Here is a 20,139-nt window from a genome sequence, read left to right as displayed (position 1 = left end):
TCTATGTGAAAATATAAGAAACAAAGGAACTGTTAAAACATAAGATAAGCATGAACTATTTGAATAACACTACATTTGTAATATACACTAACACGGACACATATTGTAGATTGATCATGCTCAGTACTTGTACAAAATGTATATCCCTCCTTAGGTGGGAAGCTTTAGCTTCAAATGTTTGCTAATAAAACACGGAAAAAAACAAATATCTTCAAAGTACAAAGGAAATTATTGGTCCCAAAAAAAAAGTAGGAAGGAAAATGCATGGACGTAAAAAATCTCTCCACAAAGTTTGAAAGGGAGTCTAAAAAGCACTTTAACATTAACAAAAAAATTATGTAACTTTAACCCCTTAGCAGCAACCTCAACCTTACCACAAAGATTTCACATAACATAAGAATTGCAAATGTGCCCAGCTGGTCACAAAGACAAACTTCTGAAACTTGGTCCTACAAAATGAAAGCCATGTACGTTTGTTCCATTGTGCTAAGCTGTTAGCCACCAAGTACCAAGTTAAAGTTTGTGTGTCAGGTTTAAATTGTCTAGAGAACCAATAAAAAATGTTGTATTGAGATGCCCAAGTGGCAAAGTATATGTAACTATTTCATAAAAGATGCATTCCTATTTACAATTCCAATCAATTACAGATCGAGCTACCTAGCTTAATCAAAGAGATTCTCAAAATGAAGTTTGGTCACTTCGTAAACTATAGTCACAAGCTAACATGCGTGCAAACTCACAAACACATAGAATCCAAAAGACGAAAAAGAAGAGCATAAATTTGAATAGACCTAACCAAGTGAAACGGTAGCTTTAAGGCTTTCAAACAATTCTTTATTCTGCCAAGGAAATCATAAACGAATTAACAAACTATCAACTGACACTTGCAAGACTAGAATCATAAACTCTACATTGCATCATGATACAAGATTTCTATGACAAAGGGGATGCATAAGAGAAAACCACCACCTCAGCTGTCAGTAAACGTAATGGGATTGATTGAACTTTTCACACCCCCTTACATATATATCTAGCACATCCCATTACACAAGTTCCAGATAAGAAAATAAAAGATTAAAATTTTCAATATGCAATAGAATTCAAAATTAATATACAGTAATTACAAAATAAACAAATAAACAGGAATAATAATTAAATCACTTGTCGAGGTCGATGTAGCCAAAATCCAACAACAAGACCTAAACAGACACACACATATATATAAGAATTAGATTCCAAACAGTCGATTAATTATATTAATCCCTTAAGAAAACTAACCAACATGAGGGGGAGATTAACCAAAAGTTGAAGCTTTGACTAACCCAACACCTAAACCAAACTTTATTTCATTTTCTCGAAACCAAATTACAGATGAAACAATTCAAACAAACTAAAGAAAACCAACCTGAAATCTAAATGAGTACTAAAGGGAAAAAAAAAAACAAAAACACCCAACCTTAAAATTTAAAGATTCATTTTTTCTTTGTCTAGTAGTTCCAGCTTTAAATCAACCGAGAAAATTAATTGAGAGAATTAGCTTGTAGAGTAAACACACAGAGAACAAAAGAAAACTAATTAAGCAGGAGAACCAACCTTGAAAATCAAAGCTCGGTCGGATGTGGAGGAGTAACCAAAAGTTAAAGCTTATTGCCGATGGTTGCATTGTTGTGAGAGAGAGAGTGGTTAGATACGTTGCCGGTGGGAGATGGGAAGTTGGCGGTGGTTCAAGGGAAAGTTAAAGAAAGAGAAAGTCTTTTAGGGCTTTCACATTTTAGATTTTAGTTCGAGCGCTAACGTAAAAAATAGGCCCGCCCATCAGTTCTAATTCCAAAAATAATAAGACCCGCCTAAAGAAGCCCATTAGCAACACCAATCTCATCGCAACAAAGGCTATACTAAATCATATAAATCATTCGTAAAACATTTGTTACAATGCAAGTGACATCGCAAAAGGTCAAATTCACTTTACCCGCGCCAATAGCATTGTAAATGATAAAGCCTCTCCCGAAAAATTACATTTTCTATTTTTTCAAAAATATATTTACATCCATTTGCCACAAAAGAGGTGCCGCAATAGATAAATTCATGCACAACCTATACAATAGCACACCAAAATTTTAGCAGCCCCGTACGGCGTTGCAATTGGTGACCTTTTAGCAACAATTTTTTGGTGTTGCAAAAGGGTGCGTTGCTGAAAACCCCTTCTGTTGTAGTGACATAAGTGGTTTTTCCAACGTAGTTCGTATACACTTCAATAAGTTTTAAAAAAAAAACCCTTTTGAATGGGTGTTGAAAGCCTAGAAAGACTTCTCTATCAAGAACCTAACTTCTTAGAATTCATCACATGGTTTCCGTTCAGTAATGACAGAATGTGTGATTTCATTTAGAAAAGTTGTGCGACTCCCCAAAGGTTAGCTTGGGGATCCTTTTAAAAGGAACTTCAGTTGAGCCTTTTATTCACTATGGTATATCTAGAAGGGTGGGTCATTAATAGAACTAAAAGTCTTAATGCTGCAAATTTGATTAGTTCCATGTAGAACAATGTTAGGATGTGGGTCTTGCACTCTAGATATGAGACTCAGTGTGTTAATGATGACCCAATCTGGCGTTTGTGTGTTTCAATTTTCAGACTCGGGTCTTGATTTATCTCAAACCCTAATTTCTTATGCCTTGCCCAATTAGACAACATAAAGCAAGAGTACTCCGGGCATAAGAATTTGTGAACAACTAAAAGAACCTTGGGATTAAGAATTCTATAAACCTCAACAGCGTAATCCAAGTAATTATTTCACATGCCTAGACAGTCCCAAAAAAACGTCCCACCAACAATTCACATATGCTCACGAAAAATGAAATACTCGCACGAAAGTAATCCAATGTAACTTTTATCATGGACCAAGTTTGTTTTATCAATACTTTATCTAATCATATAATTGTAATGTTATTCAATTTCAATCCACCAGTTATTTCCACAACCACAGGGGGTCCACTTTCATGAACTTAGATTCTTAAAGCCTGAAAAAAAAAATGAATAAAAATAAAAATTAAAAAACAACGTAGCATGCATGTTGGTATGTAGAAAAAAGAAGTTGGGAAACAAAAAAGCAGCTTCCTCTCTTCAGTAGTTTTAATGCACATATTTAAGTTGGAAAAAAACTCCAAATAGGTCATGTTTAGACATTTGCTAAAAAGCAATAGTTGAAATGGCAGTTAGTTATGGCATGAGAATTCATGATAAAACTTTAACTCAATATGAAACAATAACTGCATTACCTGAAGCTTTTCACTAGTGAAGTCAGCTTCCTTCAAAGGTTGATTTGCATCTGTGCATTAGGTACTTACATGTTGCTGTGCAAATAAAGCAGCCCTAAAAGTCCAAGTATTCCATCAGTTTGTTTCTATCAATTTGATCCTTTTCACTGAGCATCAACAGTAGTAGTCTAGTGGAGGTGAACATACCCATTAAAGCATCTTTGTGGTAGCAAGGACTTCTATTTGCTGGGGGAAAACACCATAATGCCTCGAACTTAATTTATTGGAAGTCTATTGGTTAGAACCCAATATCTCAGAGTTGTAATGGGTTGAACACAATGCCCAAGTTTATTGTGTTTGGAGTGAATACTTAACAAATATAAGTTTAATTAATCGATATAAATTTAGAATTTAGTCGTTTATTTCCATAGTTTCATTAATATTGATCAATTCTTCTAACTAAGTGACTTATCAAACCAAAAGGAAAAAAAAAACAATGAAAATCAAAAAGAAAAAGGAAAAGAAGTAATACAACACCTATAGAGAAGATAAAACTACATCGTTCATTACCATGAGATATCAAGGGAGACATAAAACTACAACATAAAATTGATAATTAAAACAAAAAATATGATAGATTAGAAAGAAAACCAAAATTTTATTTAATGAAGTACCTGAAAATTGAAGATATCAATAGATGTTTGCTTCAAAAGCCTCTGTTAGTCGTCCTCTGCTTCAATTTTATGGATGATGAGCTTCCACTTAAAAGAACCGGTCCTATGAGAAAATTCTTAAATCTTTTATTCACAATTGAACAAAAAAACTTACCAATGCAAACTTGATGTATCTAGAGTAGAATCAGGCCAATTACTCTAGAACAACAAAGCATCTCTCATCTTTGGCTTAACAGAAAGGCCACATCAGATAATTCGTTCCACAAAGGAACAAAACTGAAGTATAATGCAGTATATACAAATGTGATCACACCAATACTAGGACCTACACAACCAGTGTGATTTAATCATCTACCACACTTGACAATAAATGAAGCAAAGAGCTCCCATTTGTTTCTTATATAAAAATCAGTTATAGATTAGAAAAACAGTTAATGTCGAAAAGATGACCTTCAAAGCAGACCTTCATCCCATTCAAGGCCAGGCCTAGAAAGATCTTGTAGCACTGCATTACTAGATTCGATGATAAAGCACTGCATTTATAATGATCCATCAACAGACTATAATGACAGATTACTGGCCCTCTAAAACTTTATGATTGGTATATCCTAAAGCAAGCATACTGCTAAGTATTCACATATATTAAGCACTCTTATCTCATGTTTCAACAATTATTAGGGAGTCGATCAAACTCAACGCAATGTCTGTGGGTATCAAGATTGTGTACCTAGCAAATAACTAATGTAACAGCAAAAGAAGCAAAAGAAACATCCATTAATTAAACAACTATATATAAACCCCTCGTCAAAACTCACCTTATATAAGACAACATTTCGAAGTTTGCTTTACATTAAACTATATATACACACCAGTACTTACAATTTTCCGTTGGCCAGAAACGGTAAATGGTCACTCTTTCCGTATACAACTATAATATGAACTTAAAGTCGAATACATGCATCATATGAAAAAAATTCATGCCAAATCATGAATTTAACCTCTACCCTTTAGATCACTACACAGACAAAAAAAAATAATACAAACTCCTCCTCATTGAAAGAAACCAATTCCTAATAAAAAGAAACCAAAAGTCTAATAAATTAGCTAGAGAAGGGTAAGAAATAATGTAATAATTATTCTTAGTAGCATACTTTGGCGGATTGATGCAGAGAAACTCCTAGCCCGGTTAAGAAATTGTTCAACACTTCACATGGTGTTGTTACATTCAATATTGACAATAGATTTATTAAAAAAAAAAGAAAAAAGAAACAATAAATCAATTTTAGAAAATTGATTCAATACAATAGAATGATGAGACAGTATTGGAGAAGTAGTGGAGAACGTCAATATTGTAGAAAAACAAATTTCGGTGTAACAAATCAAATCGGACATAATAGAGGTGTAGAAATTTTACTCACAAAAGTAGAATCTCGATATTGGAAATCAGACATTGTGAGCGTATGAAAAATTAACATTTACCTAAAGCTAGATTCACTTTAGAGCTATAGGAAAGGGAAGGACTCCACGCTACGCTTCACTGCAAAGTGCAAACAAACTTACACATTGCACAAAGGTGCCAACCTAAAGACTGACATAGTACGATAATTGTGGATGTTGTTATCTATCAGACTAAGCAGTATCATTGAGTTCAGTCAAATATTAATATCACAAATAAAGAAACATGATAATAAGGGCAATAGAATAATACTACTTTCTTATTCCTTTAAGCAATAATAGTGATATATTAATGTCTAACTTAAAAGGCATCTTCATAAAACCAAATTGTGAAGGAAGTAAATATATTCACATATAAACCTTTGATCAAATAGAATGAAGATAAATAGATGGCACACCCTAATCATTTTAACATCCTGAAAAACCAAGCAGAATTTTTGTTGGTTAAAATAGAGCTCAATGTGTAGACAGACTTAGTTCACTAAAAGCATTAATCGAATAATAGCAGAGGATCTATTGACAGCCATGTGTGACCTTGGATCTTAACAGTAACAAAAAAAAGACAGTAAGCATTAGCAGCTCCTGGTAAGGACTGATTGTGGAGGAGGTAAAACACCCCAGACAAAATCACCCACAGATACAATGTCAACAAATTTCTAGAATGTTGGATTGCTCTGTGATATCTTTCAACCCATTGAGGCCCCTTGACAAACACATCCACCGAAAACAGATACAACAATGAAACTATACTAATCCAACCATATAAAGTCATCCCATTAAGTTCCAGTTTATCACACAAATAGATTAGGTGTTGGGGGATATTTTGAGTTGTAAGATCAAGGTAAACCTATAGTCCCAAAGGTTGAGGGTTAGCTTCGTGAAACATTTTTACAAAATACCATAGTGACAAAAAAGAACTTGAAAATATAGTGAGGTCAAAACAATTCTATATTGAGAGAAAAAAAAATATCATTCTAGTGACAAAGAAAATCTATGTTTATGAAGAAGCAATACCTGCTAAATACATGTATAAACATTATAATACCATATATGTGAAAATGACTGGAACTACGTAACGGAAACAACTTAATGCTTAAAGTAAAACAATTATTGACTATTTCTCCTTTAGGGTATACTTTTCCTTTTCATAATTAGCATAACAATTTCTCTGTCTTCCCATTTTCCTACCATCAGATAATGATGGTCTGATCTAAGCATAAACAAATTTTTAGGCTAAACAGTCTTGTTCACTTAATGGACAACCTTAAGGACATTTTTCCATTGAATTTCTTTTAATAGTACATACCATGTGTGCCCATCACAGAGAATGGATAAGCAATTATTTTATTAACGGAAGGCGTACAACATAAAATGAGAAGAATCTTCTGTTTTAGTTTTGAATGTAGACCACACATTTGAGGTCCAAAGCATCAAGATATGGCAAAACCATCAATTTTGCAGTGAAGTTTCTTGAGGCCTGTGAGTGCTAACTGTGCAGGAAAGCAAATAACAGCTTAACCATAATGCAGTAAAGTAAAGTTACACCAATAAGCTTCTAATTTTTATATTACCCAAAATCAAAACATAGAAACAAAAAGATTCAAAAGTTGCAGCTCATGAAAAGAGAACCAAAGATCTTGAGATATCAAAAATAAAAACACAGAAACAAAAGATTCAAAAGTTGCAGCTCATGAAAAAAGAACCAGAGATCCTGAAATAAAATTTCTACTATATTCTATGTTGCCACTCTATTCCAGCTCAATAAAGTTCAGGAAATACTCGAACACACTACCTCTTTCTCAACAACTAATGCACAAACTTTCTCCCGTGTCAAGTGTTTATATATTTTCTTGCTGTTTGGCGAAGGGCTTGGATGTTTAATGGGATAAATCAACATTATCACATTGTTATCTACACATTAATGGATCAAAACTGAAATATGACTTTAGATATAGCAGTCAAAATGACTTTAGTACAGGTTCATTATAGATCCAATACCTAACCGAGAATTACCCGTGAAATAAGCACCATAAACACCATTACCAAGTGACTATAGATACACAGTCAAAACAGCCCCAATACCCTCAGCAATCCTAACCTCAAACTGGGTGTACTGTATGAATGACTGTGATTATGTAAGATAATAATTTAATGACAACCTAAATTTGGATTGCACTGTGGTCATGAAAAAAATATAAAAATTGGCGTATGGTAGAAAGATTATTCTCTATTTACCAACCAAACTTGAACCTTGTGCTAAATAGTGCACTTAACAATTAATTAGTGCTTAGATTATGAGATTGTCAATTCTAAACATATTTCAATGAGCTGTATACCAATAGCACCAACAGTACCTGATGACCTGGAATTAGATGGCACATGAATAGGATTAGAAGATGACGAATACAACCCAACTACAGAATTGTTTGATGACAATGTAGTAAATGGTTGAGAACTATGTGGCTTTGGTCCCTGCAAATGAGAGGTTGAATTTAGGACTTTAGCTCGACTTTCTTCTGACACTCCTCTCCTGGAAGTGTTGTTTGACTTGGCATCGTGATTTTGTCCAGGGCCCAAAAGAGATGGACCATTTGCATTAATAGATGCCATCTGACCCTTTGAGTCTCTAGAACCTATATGTTTCTGATCAATTGGAGTCCTCATTGGTCTACAGAAAGAGGAAGCGGAATATATTAGTGTATTAATTAACGTTCAGATAAACCCCACAATAAGTTCAAACAGCCAAAGTGTTAACTATTAGCTATACGCTGAAATATATGAGGACAACATCATGTTTGGTTAAGGGCTTAGTTAAAGAGGGCATTTCTTGGCTTTGGGATTACAATCCGGTATGTCAAAGAAGAGAGAACAACAACTTTATATAGCAACAATAAAAGATATTGAAACCTCCCAAACAATGACTAAGATACAGTAAAAGTCTTTTGCATAATATGTAAACCATTGAGTATACTAACATCATGTGATCCCAATCAGAACCAAAATCAAGAATCGGAACATAGATATGAAAGACCCACACGATACACTTACCTTTTACCATGAACATAGAAGAAGATTGAATTGAGTCGCGCATGTTTTTTTTTTTTTTTTTCCATATGACTATTTTGATAAAAGCATAAAGAGAGACATTGTTAAGGATTAAGAAGAAGAAGATGGGGTTCATACCTTAAATCTCGATGGGATTGTTTCGGATTTTTTTTCAGTAATCTTATGCTATGCCCTGATTTTTTTCCTATCGGGAACATCTCCGCCCCATTTCACATATTCTCTTTCTTGCAATGCTTGACATGTTAGAGCGAGAATTGGATCTCCTATTATAGGATATGGTCAAGAAAGCAAAAACCGGCATGCTCGCCAAGAGATTCCGAATAGAAAATAAACTGACAAAGATGGTGTTCAGCAAGTTGAGGTAATCTGTCTCTAGAAATTATTTTGGGACTTCTCTGCTCATGTTCAGTCTTATTTGAAGGAATTAACTTGCCAAATCTATCTAAAAAGCAAACTAAATCTCAGGGCCAATTATGCAAAGTTTATTTCCTGACATATATATAAAATCAAAGCTCAAAGCAATCTTGTAGTCCGTCATTATACATAATCTAGAGGCTTCGTAGTGCCAATACTACTTGGTAGAGTAGGCAGACAAATAAAGGAACATCAAATATAACGTAAAATTCTGATAAGATTAGAAAACAAATAAACAGTAAAGAAATTATGAGCTCAAAAAACATGGAGAACATACCAATTCTTTTCCAGTTATTAACAAATTGTGCACAACGCTTGCTTCCAGATGAATTCAGTACTGGGTTTCTCTTGTTTTGTTAGAGAATGGATTTGTTTCTATTTGTTTTCTTTCTTCATCAAATTGAAGTTTGAAGAGATTGGGTTTCTGTTGACATGGAGATAAAAGGAAGAGAGAGTTTGGGAGGGTGCACGAAGTTTTTTCTTTTGGACTTTTTGTTTTTAGGTTTATTTTTCCTTCGCAGATGTACGAACAATTGAAAATGGTGTGGATTTGCCCCCTTTTTTTTTTCTGCCCAAGTTGACGTGTCCAGCTCAGGGGAAAAAGGGGGCTGACGTGTTTCACTAGGAGCATTCTCCACTACTCCAGTATTCACGGTCTTTGATTGTATGTGGGTTTGTGGATTTGTATAAGGTTTTAGGTCCACTTAAGTTATAACACCCGGCTATTTCTATTTATTATTTTTATAATATATGATTAATATTAATAATAAGAATAAATAAAATAAAATAAAAGGGATAAAAATTATAAAGAGATAGGATAAAGAGGATAAACCCCATTCCTGTTTTTTGGGGGGTTTTAAAACAAAAAGGAATTCACACGTAGAGTTTATTTTTACCCAGAGAAGAAAAAAAAAAAAAAAAAAAAAAAAAAAAAAAAAAAAAAAAAAAAAAAAAAAAAAAAAAAAAAAAAAAAAAAAAAAAAAAAAAAAAAAAAAAAAAAAAAAAAAGACGGAAAGGAGAGTAACATCAGTGAGTGGTTGCTGTTTGAGAGTAAAAAGAAAAGGTTTTGAACGAGGAAGATCGTCTTCTTCACAAGACAGTCGACTTCGGTCTTTCGAATTCTTCAGCTTTCGAAAATCTAGCTGTTCGGTTTATAAACAGTGAGTAGTCTGAGCCTTTTTGTTTTAAGATTTTAGTTGATGGATTAGCATATATTTCTTCTGGTTAGTAATCTAATTCTTTGATTTTCGTGGAATCTTGTTATATATAGTTTGACCCAAAGGCATATCGCATATTTTCAGTCACTAACCCAAAGCTTCTGAAGTAGACGATGATATGCAAATGTTCGTTACTTTGAACTGTTACTTACATAGACTTAATATTTGATTTATATATGTTCGATGGGTAAGGTATAAAGCCGAATAAAATCGACTTGTAGTATTTAGCTAGCTAGTTTTATTGTCAGCAGCTTGGGTTTCTTAGGAAAGGTTCAGTAATAGCTGTGGGGTCGGAAACTTGAGTCCATAACTGTCACACCCCGAATTTCGACAGAATTCGGAAAAACAATATTTGTTCCCGACTCTTTGATTTTCGAGGTGTGACGCACTCTCCACTTCCAAAAACCCATAAACAGTTTAAATATGCGAATAGATAAAAACCAATAAAAATTTTAACTTAAACAAAAGTCTTCTTCATTACAAAAATTAACAAATGAAAATGCAAATAACCTTATCTCAACTGAAAATCTATATCACCTCAAAGGAAAACAAAGCCTATCTTCAAATGCGACGCTAACGCAAACCACAAGCAGCAACCAATCTTCTTCAACACTAAACCTGTCAAGACTTATCAACTATGTTCATTTAATGAACACACCCGATAAGCAAACATGCAAATCGAGTCAGCATTATAAAAATGCTGGTGTGAGTAGCTCTAAAATACAACATATTCTTATACAAATATATACACAATCCATAAGGCGTTTAGTTCCTCCACCGGAGGCTTTAACTTTCAACGACTAATATAACATCCTTAAGTACAATAATTAAGGCAGGTAGTTCCTCCTCGAAGGCCTTTTAACTTCCCACTAACCACACAACAAACTATACACATAATAAATAAAGGCGGTAGTTCCTCCATCGCTTTTTAGGTTCAACTAAACAAATAACCAACCAAACGTATTATATCCGTACCGCATTTCATGCTCAATAACAGAGTGGGTCGTCTCTGCCCAAGTAATTAGTTTGCCCCACCCTTCTGCAAAACTATATACCATCATCTATCTAAGGATATATCATTAACCAACATTTTACCATAATTATATTAATTAAGGCTTTCTTTGTGTGTCCCTAAAATCACGTCGTATCTATGTCTTACCTAGTTTCCCTGGCTACCACAATCGCTTCCCAACGCCGAACATGTATATCCACATGCCTCCCCTTACATAATGAACCACTCCGCGGCGTAACTACCCTGGCGGGATGCCGCGACACCGTAACCCTCACACGAAAAGCCATTATGTAAGTAATCGCCACTATTCGCATAAAATATCGCGCCTCGTTCTATTTTACTGAACGGAATAATCAAGCCACTAATTATTCGCCGCCGAAGGGCCATTCAGATTCATCAAACGCCGGAAAGGGGCCAATCACATTACTTTACGCCCGCCAAGGCCATTCAGATTCACTGAAACGCCAGAAGGGCCAATCACATTACTTACGCCCCGAAGGCCATTCAGATTCACTGAAATGCCAGAAGGGCCAATCACATTACTTACTCCCGAAGGCCATTCAGATTCACTGAAACGCCAGAAGGGCCAAATCACATGAGTTGTGGTAGCTAGGTTCTAGGATTTTCGTTACGTAATTTATTCAACTGTCATCCATTTATGACTCATAATAATTCCACTATATCACGTGCAGGTCAAATACCTTATTGTACTATGCCATAATATTTAGAAATATCTTAATTATATCTCATAACCACTTTCATTCTTTCACGTGCCAATATATTATTGCACTAAGCCACAATCCCGTGGGAAAATATTCACCAATACTATACTACCTCATAGTAGCATCTCACATATATAATAATGGAGCGTTTATATAAAGTTCTCAAAGATATTGCATTTAATCGATATTTTATCATATGATATCCTTTAACAGAACAACAATTTCAACATACCCCATAACGTCACAATAGCTCCAAACATACCGCATAACATTTTTATAGCGTTTTAGGAATAATTATATCTCCTAAAGTTTCTATCTCATCACGTGTCAAAATATACACAATATCAATGTCAAATCTTTCCTAGATACTGACAACCAAATTATACCCTTTTCGACAATATTTTATTACTACATTTGTCCATATTCTTAAATATATGAAAAACTGGAAAAAGTCAACATTCCATGGTCAACGGTCAAAGTCAAAGTCAACACATCATTATCAAAGTCAACACATCAAGGTCGAAGTCAACACATCATGGTTGAAGTCAACACATCATGGTCGAAGTCAAATTGTCATTGTCAAAGTCAAACTGTCGTTTCCATGTTCAACAGGTTCAGTGTCATAGCCCTGGTTCATGGCTAAGGTCAAAGGTGCATGGCTTATGGGCTCATGACTAAGGAAAACGGTTCGGACCCAACTAGCCGAGCCCAAACCTTAGAACCTGAAAGTCTGAACATTTAAAGACCCAATTAGATCTATTTTAAGTTATATGGACCGGCCCCAAAACTAACTTGAAGCTGGTCCAAAGAAAAGCAATTAGTTTTAGCCCAAACAACTTAACCTAAACTGGTCCGAAACAAAAGATTAATCCGGCCCCATAACTAACTAGTGTTTAGGCCCAAAAACTTGAACTGAATTGGCCCACAACTTAACCTAAACTGGGCCCAAACTAAACCAAATAAACCGGCCCATTGAACTAAACCAAATTGGTCCAAAACTTAATTTGGTTCGGCCCAAAGACAACCAATTAGAAAAGGCCCAAACAAAATAAGGTTTTTGGCCTAACCAATCAACCCAAGCCTAAGAGAAACCGACCCAGGCCCAAGCCCAGCCGGTCATCTTCTTCCTCCAGCAGCCTCCACCACCAGCCACCACCTGGTTCTCCTCCTCCAACTTCAACACATCAGTTTGACTCAATTTGAAAAACCCAACACCTTTAATAAAACAAAAAAACTCCAATTAGTTAAATCAAACCCCTTCCTCCAAAGTAGATCTGGACCATCCGCCATTAATGGCTTCGACAGCTCCCATCTACCGCCCTCACACACACTACACGACCCGACACTTCCCAACAATAACCAAAACAATAACACTTCACCTACTCTAATCGACTGTGCGATTTCCTCTAACCGCCATTAGCACTTTTTACAGAGCTTAAGCAGAGCATGAACTGCCCCACTCCTCTCCAACTGATCTCCACACCAATTAATCTCGACGGCATTACAGCCCCTTCCCTAATCATGATTTAATCAACACCAAACCCAACAAAACAACAACAAAGATGAATTAAAGAAAACAATATGAGCTCGTGCCTCCATTAACCCCTATTCAGAGCTTCAACAGTCCAACCCCAATTTTCAATCCCCACGCCCAACCAACACACCACATACAAAACAAAATAAAAGTTCAAACAGCATACCGAGACAACTTCTCTGTCTCGCGCCGCCATTGGCGACTTCTTCAGAGTTCCAACAGTTCGGACAGTTCAAATACAATTTCCGATATTTCACTAGAGTTTTAACAACCCGATGAACATGACGCCGAATAAAACAAGATAATGAGCAGTATATATTAAAAAAATAGAAACCTATACACCAATACACGAAAACTATAAATTCGATGAAATAGCAAAAATAGCTACTCACCTGTATAAAAGCTCGACGAATTCCTCCTAGTCTGAATCGTCGCGCTCCACGCTCTAGCAAACAAGTTTCTATCCCTGCCTCCATTATTATTATTTTTTTATTCTCCAAAACCCTATTCTCTATAACAATGTGATTATATACTTGGGTTTGAAACCCAAGCCCAATACAGACTCGGGCCCAAAAATCAGGCCCGCATATCCCAAATCCAATCCAGCCGATTTTTAAATAAATAATTTAATTAATTAATAAATAATTACGTATTTTAAATACGGGCGTTACAATAACTTTTAGACTATGATTTTTGGATGGGTTGATTGTTAGCTACATTTTTGTGTTATATGTGTGGATGTGATAATAACCATTGTTGGTCTTTGGGTTGAGGTGAAGCTTTGAAAAGTCATTAATGGCTTCAAAAACGCGATTTTTGAAGTGTGAGGGAATTGAAAATTTATTGTATAGAAAGATTGGGTTTTTAGGGAGTAAAACCGTTGGGTTTATAGTGGAGTAGGGTTGGCGGTTTGTGGTGGTTAATCGGTGGTGGAGGTGCGCTGGTGAGGAAGAAGAAGAGACAACGATCCTGTTCCTTTCTCATTTTTTTGTTGGTCTTGGGCCAAAATCAGTTTATGTAGGCTTGAGTGTTTTAATTTTTTATTTTCACTTATGGGCTTAAGTTTATTTGGATTGGGCTTGGGAAAGGCTAAAGACTTTGGGCATTAGTCTTTGGGTTTTTGGTTGGATGAGTTAGGACTGGTTGACTGCTGTTGACTTGGTAGGTTGAGGTGTTGTTGACCAGTCAACCCATTGACTAGTTGACCAAGGTCGACTTTGACTGTTGACTATTGACCGTTGACTTTTTGAATGTTGATTGTTTAGACTTTTGACATATTGAAGTTTGTGAACAAATCCAATAATAGGATGTTGTTGAAATTTGTATAAACATGTTTGTTATTATCTAATATATATATATATATATATATATATATATATATATACATAATACCACGTCAAATCTTTATTAGATAATAACAAACATGTTTATACAAATTTCGACAACATCCTATTATATATTGTCACTGATGGATTTTGATTTTGACTATGTGGTTGATAAGAACTACGAAGGCTTGATTCCAATCTTGAAAGATTTGGATACGTAGACAGCTTTGATAAAAAGTGCAGCCACTACACTATACTATATTATATATTAGTTATTAGTTATTAGTTATTATGATGACTATATGTGTACAAAGTTAGTACTTAATTGTGTACGTGATTGTGGTTGTTTAAAATGTAGGCACGAGAAATTTAACTAATGCGTTATTCCTGATTGAACCTTTTGATATCTATGATTTATATAATTTATAATGAGGTGAGTTGATTAGTTATTGTCTTTGGAATATTTAGTAATAATTCTATTGTCTAAGATGATATTTGTTTTGTAATGAAAATATTATAATAAATGAGAACTCTTGAGTGTTAAAATCCAGTGTAAAAGTATCCGGTGAAAATGTAATGTGTCGTCCACATCTTTAAATCTCTCCACGCCTATGTAATGAAAAGAAAAGAAATGAAATGTTTATGACTAATGATGTCATGTGAAACGCCGCCTTAGAGAGGAACTAATGCATTCGTCTTGCGGGTTGGTTGTATTCCTTGAATGTGTGGGAATGTAGGTGTGTATTCCTTGAATGTGGCGGGAATGACCCAAGGTATTCATTGAATGTGCCATGAATGACCTGTTAGTGTTATGATGGGTATTCCTTGAATGTGGCGGGAATGACCTAAGGTATTCATTGAATGTGTCATGAATGACCTGTTAGTATTATGATGGGTATTCCTTGAATGTGGCGGGAATGACCCAAGGTATTAATTGAATATGCCATGAATGACCTGATATTTTGTTATGCCCAAAGGAAGCTTTGTGATTATGTGTATGGAAAGCCCAGAGATGGCTGTGACTCACAAGTTACGAGTTTACAAGATGAAAATATGTTTCCTGGAGGTGATATCCCCACTTGGGACATATGTCTTGTAGTGGTATTCGGTGTGAGTAAGGCACACGGATATGTGTGATTTGGCAAATGTGTGAAGTGCACATCGTGGAGTAGGAACTAAAGGTTGGGCTGTGTCTTTTAATAAATGAGTCAACAAGATAATTAATAAGCAAAATAAAATATTGATTTTACGTGTGATGGAGTTATTGCATATGAATATTTATATATTATGATGTATATGATTTCTTATGAGAAATGTTTATGTGGTTTGTATGAGTTGATGCTCACGAGGGATGAATGTACTCCCTGGTTTTGATTCTTCTCGTTCTCATAAGTAGACGAGTGGTTTTAAAGAAAAATATTGGCTTTATATATGAGCAAGTTATTCGATATGATTGGTTGTGTATTATGATATGATACATATGATTTCTTACGAAGGAATGTAAATGTTGTTAATGTGATCTAATTGATACGGTGGGGTAACATGAATGTTAATATTGGTGATATATTATGTCATATTGTACATTCTCATGGTTATTGTGAGAGAAGTAGATGTATGAATTAAATATTTAGGTTTGGAAAACCTAATTTTGTTTTGCAGAAGAGTAGGATTTAATGATATTTTGTGCAGGGACGCTGTCCTACCCTTATACAGAAGTGGATATCGGTAAAATTTAATTCAATTACTAAGTTATTAAAATGAGTTAATAGAATGAATGTTTTGCTTGGGAAGAAACTATGCCCCGGTTGAAATGACGAAACTACCTGTCTTCCAAGCTGAGAATGGTTAAGTTATGGGTACATATAAAGTGTTTGTTTGGATAATTAAAGTATGAAATTGTTTTTATGTTGTTAGTCTACTCATACCAGCAAATTCAATTTGCTGATCCATATTTGCTTTCTTTTGCAACGTGGGAGTGTTCTTGGAAACATAGATGGTAGAATGCAGTGGATAAAAACGCTTGATTTGGATTCGCTTTTGGAGTCTTACTGGTATAAGTTTTATGAAGTATAAAGTCTTGATTTGAAACAGATGTAATAGAGTTGTTTAGAAATTCTTGAATTCGTACATTAAAAGTTGTTCTTTTGGTTTTAATTTGATCTTATTTTTTCTATATCGTGTTTAGTAATGAATTATTAGGGTTTCGTTTCATCCTGGGTTTTCAGAAAATGGAATAAGTTGTAGATATTTCCTATTTTAAATTTTCTAAAAATTTGGGTGTGACATAAGTACTTCCAACACTTTCGCTCCACAAATTAATTAAGTTGAGAACAAATGGTTTTCAAACCTTCCTTAAGGTTAGAATCAGATATTTGATTGTTCCCGAACATATATCAACAACTCAACAACATAAACAAATAGGCAACAGTAAACTATACACAGGGCATAATACAATTAATTACCAACATGTTTTTCCAAACTTCTAAACCATTAGAAGAATCAAGATTTGGCATTATGCCCGCTGATAAACACCTAAATTCAATGACCATAATTGCTGTAAGAAGCGACGTGAAAAGAACAATGACCTCAAATAACTCACTCATGCTGCCTATATGGAGAAACACCAAATCAGCACAATGTTATTTTTAAAGACAGGATCTGACCTATAGACCTTTATCCTGAATAACCGAAAACAATATTAGCGGTAGTAGGCCATGTGCCTAGATGATCTGAAAGGAGAGTTATCAAAGGCGGAAGCCTTTTTAAATTGGGGAGAAGCGGCTACAAGTTTATTTTCCCGCTTGGTTTCAGAGCGGAGCCAGGACTCAACCACAGAAAGAAGATTGCTGGCATTCTTCAATTCAGGAAGCTCAACGAGCTTCTGCGACCTTCTCAATTCTCCATCCTGGATGTACGCTACATCTGTGGCCCATGTCTCCAACCCATCAAATATATGTGTTGCATAGACAATTGTTGCTCCTCTCTGAATGGGAGTTAAAACATCCAAATTAAATGGGAAAGAATTTACTCAATTTAGCAATCAGCATTTCAGTGTTGGAACTTATTACACATACCTGTTCACACTCTTCCTTAAAAAACTCAAGCAAATCCATCCTTGCAACAACATCAAGATCAACTGTAACCTCATCTAACAACAACACCTGAAATTGGGGCTTGGCAATGGTCATAATCACTGCTGAATTAAATTTGAAAGAACATTACAAAACAGCGGATGTACATAGAAGCATAGATTGCCACAATACTAAAGTTAAATCTGTTTGTAAACCACAGCCACGTTACTGGACACCTGGTCGTACAAACAATGTCCGCTAACACCAAAGAAAAAAGAGAAGCACATCCTGAAGAAAGAAGTTAGGACATGATTTTCCATCAAATTGATGATAGCGAAGTACGCACACAGCCTAGACTAACACATATGAACAGCCTCCTGTTATCAACGCATCAGATGAAGTGAAAACTACTAAGATATATTTATTTAAGCCGGGTAGACAATTACATAGAGTCACTTACCTAAATAAGGATAGACCATGACATGAGACCCCTAGCTGTTCAATGTGGGACTAGATTCCCAAACTGATTTCTATTTTCAGCCAAAACCAGATGCATGTGTTTGCTAAGCCCATAAATCATGTATACCCCAGAAAGCGCAAAGTAATATGCTCAGTCAGTTATAAAAAGCTTCTAGATTTGTGAGTGAGGTAACAAAAGGTTTAACCACCTGAAATGGATGAAGAAGACCCATGCAGATTTGGACTCTGCGTCTCTGTCCATCTGATACTTTATGCATTCGCCACTTCAGATCAATATCGAGAAGCTCAATCAGATTCTCCCTCCTAACAGGATCTATGCCTTCAACTGAGCTTTTTTAAACAAAAGAAAATTGAAAATCATGAAAGGAGACTGTGATCCTAAAACAAACAATATAATCAATATACATATATAAATCAACAAAAAACTCCTTCAATCACCATTCACACATCAAATGAACTATCTTTGCCATTGGCCTGATACAAGTAGTACAGAAAACTGTTTCCAAGAGAGCTAGACGTGTCTATATAACTTACAACTTCAAAAAGTATCACCAACTCTTTGATTAATGATAAAAATGGCATCTCTTAATTTTGGAAGATAGCAGCCTTGTTAGTGAACACATTGCAGGAGAGCCCTTAGCACTAGTGAAGTGTTTATGACATGGAAATACATTGTTATCCAACGATAAACCCTAGGAATCAACTATCACGCTGTCTAAGGTAAATTGTGGCAACAGTTACTGTATTAAAACGGCATGCAAGAGAGGCATTCTACCTCCAAATATCATGTGCGCAGCAGAGAAATCTCCTTGGAGTGGGATATCACCCTGAAAACAAGCCAACCCATGTAGATTATTTTTGGTACAGATTTACTGTAAGGACGCACAGGTAAAACGAAACAAAAGTAAGACACACTTAAGATCATTCATAGTGTTTCTTTTGTCGGGAAAAAGAGCATCATTTCAAGAAGAACAGTGAGACGTTATCAAAGTAATCTACATTTACTGTTTATCTTATCAACAGATTTTTGTTGATTAGTAATACAGAACTAACATTCAGCAAAGTACATGTTTATTTTCGCTTCATTGGGATAACTGTGTGGCGAGTAATATGAGAAACAGAGAAGAACTCACAGCTGAACCAACAGTTTTGCTCCAAGAGCCTCCCAAATAGGCTAGATCTCCACTACATACAAGTTGAGTGTCGTGAAAAGCAGAACAATCTAGTACACGTACTACATCTCTTCCTCCAACCATATGCTTGCCTGCTAGAATCTTCAACAAAGTAGTCTTTCCTGCACAAGTGTAATGTAGTAACATTCACATCAATACAAGGGGACCAAGAGACAACGATACGAACTCATCTGTAATGTAGTAACAAGTACATCTACAAAGGCTATGACAAAGCAACAGTGGTGGCGGCAGGAACAAATGATGAGATTCAGCAATATATCGATGCAAGGTACATTGGACCAACAGAAGCTGCATGGCATCTATTTCAGAATCCAATGCATAAAGAGTTTCCAAGTGTCCAACGATTGGCGCTTCATTTGGAAGGCATGCATAGGGTTGTTTTCAATAGCAAAGAACCTATGGATGCAATTCTTGCCCGAGCCAGAGACCAAACTTCAACACTGACAGCTTTCTTTAAGCGTTGTCTTTGAAGATCCGATGCACGAGCATATACCTATCAAGAATTTCCACGACACTATGTTTTCCACAAAGACTCAAGAGTGGACTCCTAGGACTCGGGGACCTTCCATTGGTAGGATGTATTTTGCAAGCCCTAATGCCGGGAGCGGTTTTATCTACGCTTTACTACTTATCGTTGTAAAAGGGCCTACCTCCTTTGCATATCTTTATAAAGTCGGTGATATCGGTAATGCATTACATACAAAGAAGCATGTATTGCCCGTAT

The 20,139-nt window shown here is 35.4% G+C and overlaps 1 protein-coding gene across 1 annotated transcript; it reads right to left on the bottom strand.

The window, feature by feature from the left end:
• Nucleotides 1-17,089: 17,089 nt before the first annotated feature.
• On the bottom strand, nucleotides 17,090-19,549 carry LOC147525347 (ABC transporter I family member 19-like). Its single transcript, XM_086606641.1, has 5 exons — nucleotides 19,356-19,549; nucleotides 18,998-19,049; nucleotides 18,411-18,547; nucleotides 17,746-17,832; nucleotides 17,090-17,654 (listed from the first exon to the last, which is right to left on the bottom strand). The coding sequence occupies exons 1-5, from the start codon at nucleotides 19,539-19,541 to the stop codon at nucleotides 17,370-17,372; spliced, it is 747 nt and encodes a 248-aa protein (XP_086462767.1). The 5' UTR covers nucleotides 19,542-19,549; the 3' UTR covers nucleotides 17,090-17,369.
• Nucleotides 19,550-20,139: the final 590 nt, after the last annotated feature.

Source organism: Coptis chinensis, chromosome 1 (assembly GCF_015680905.1).
Source record: "Coptis chinensis isolate HL-2020 chromosome 1, ASM1568090v1, whole genome shotgun sequence".
NCBI lineage: Eukaryota > Viridiplantae > Streptophyta > Magnoliopsida > Ranunculales > Ranunculaceae > Coptis > Coptis chinensis.
Note: the sequence above shows the minus strand (reverse complement) of the source record. Positions and strands in the feature narration are given on the sequence as shown.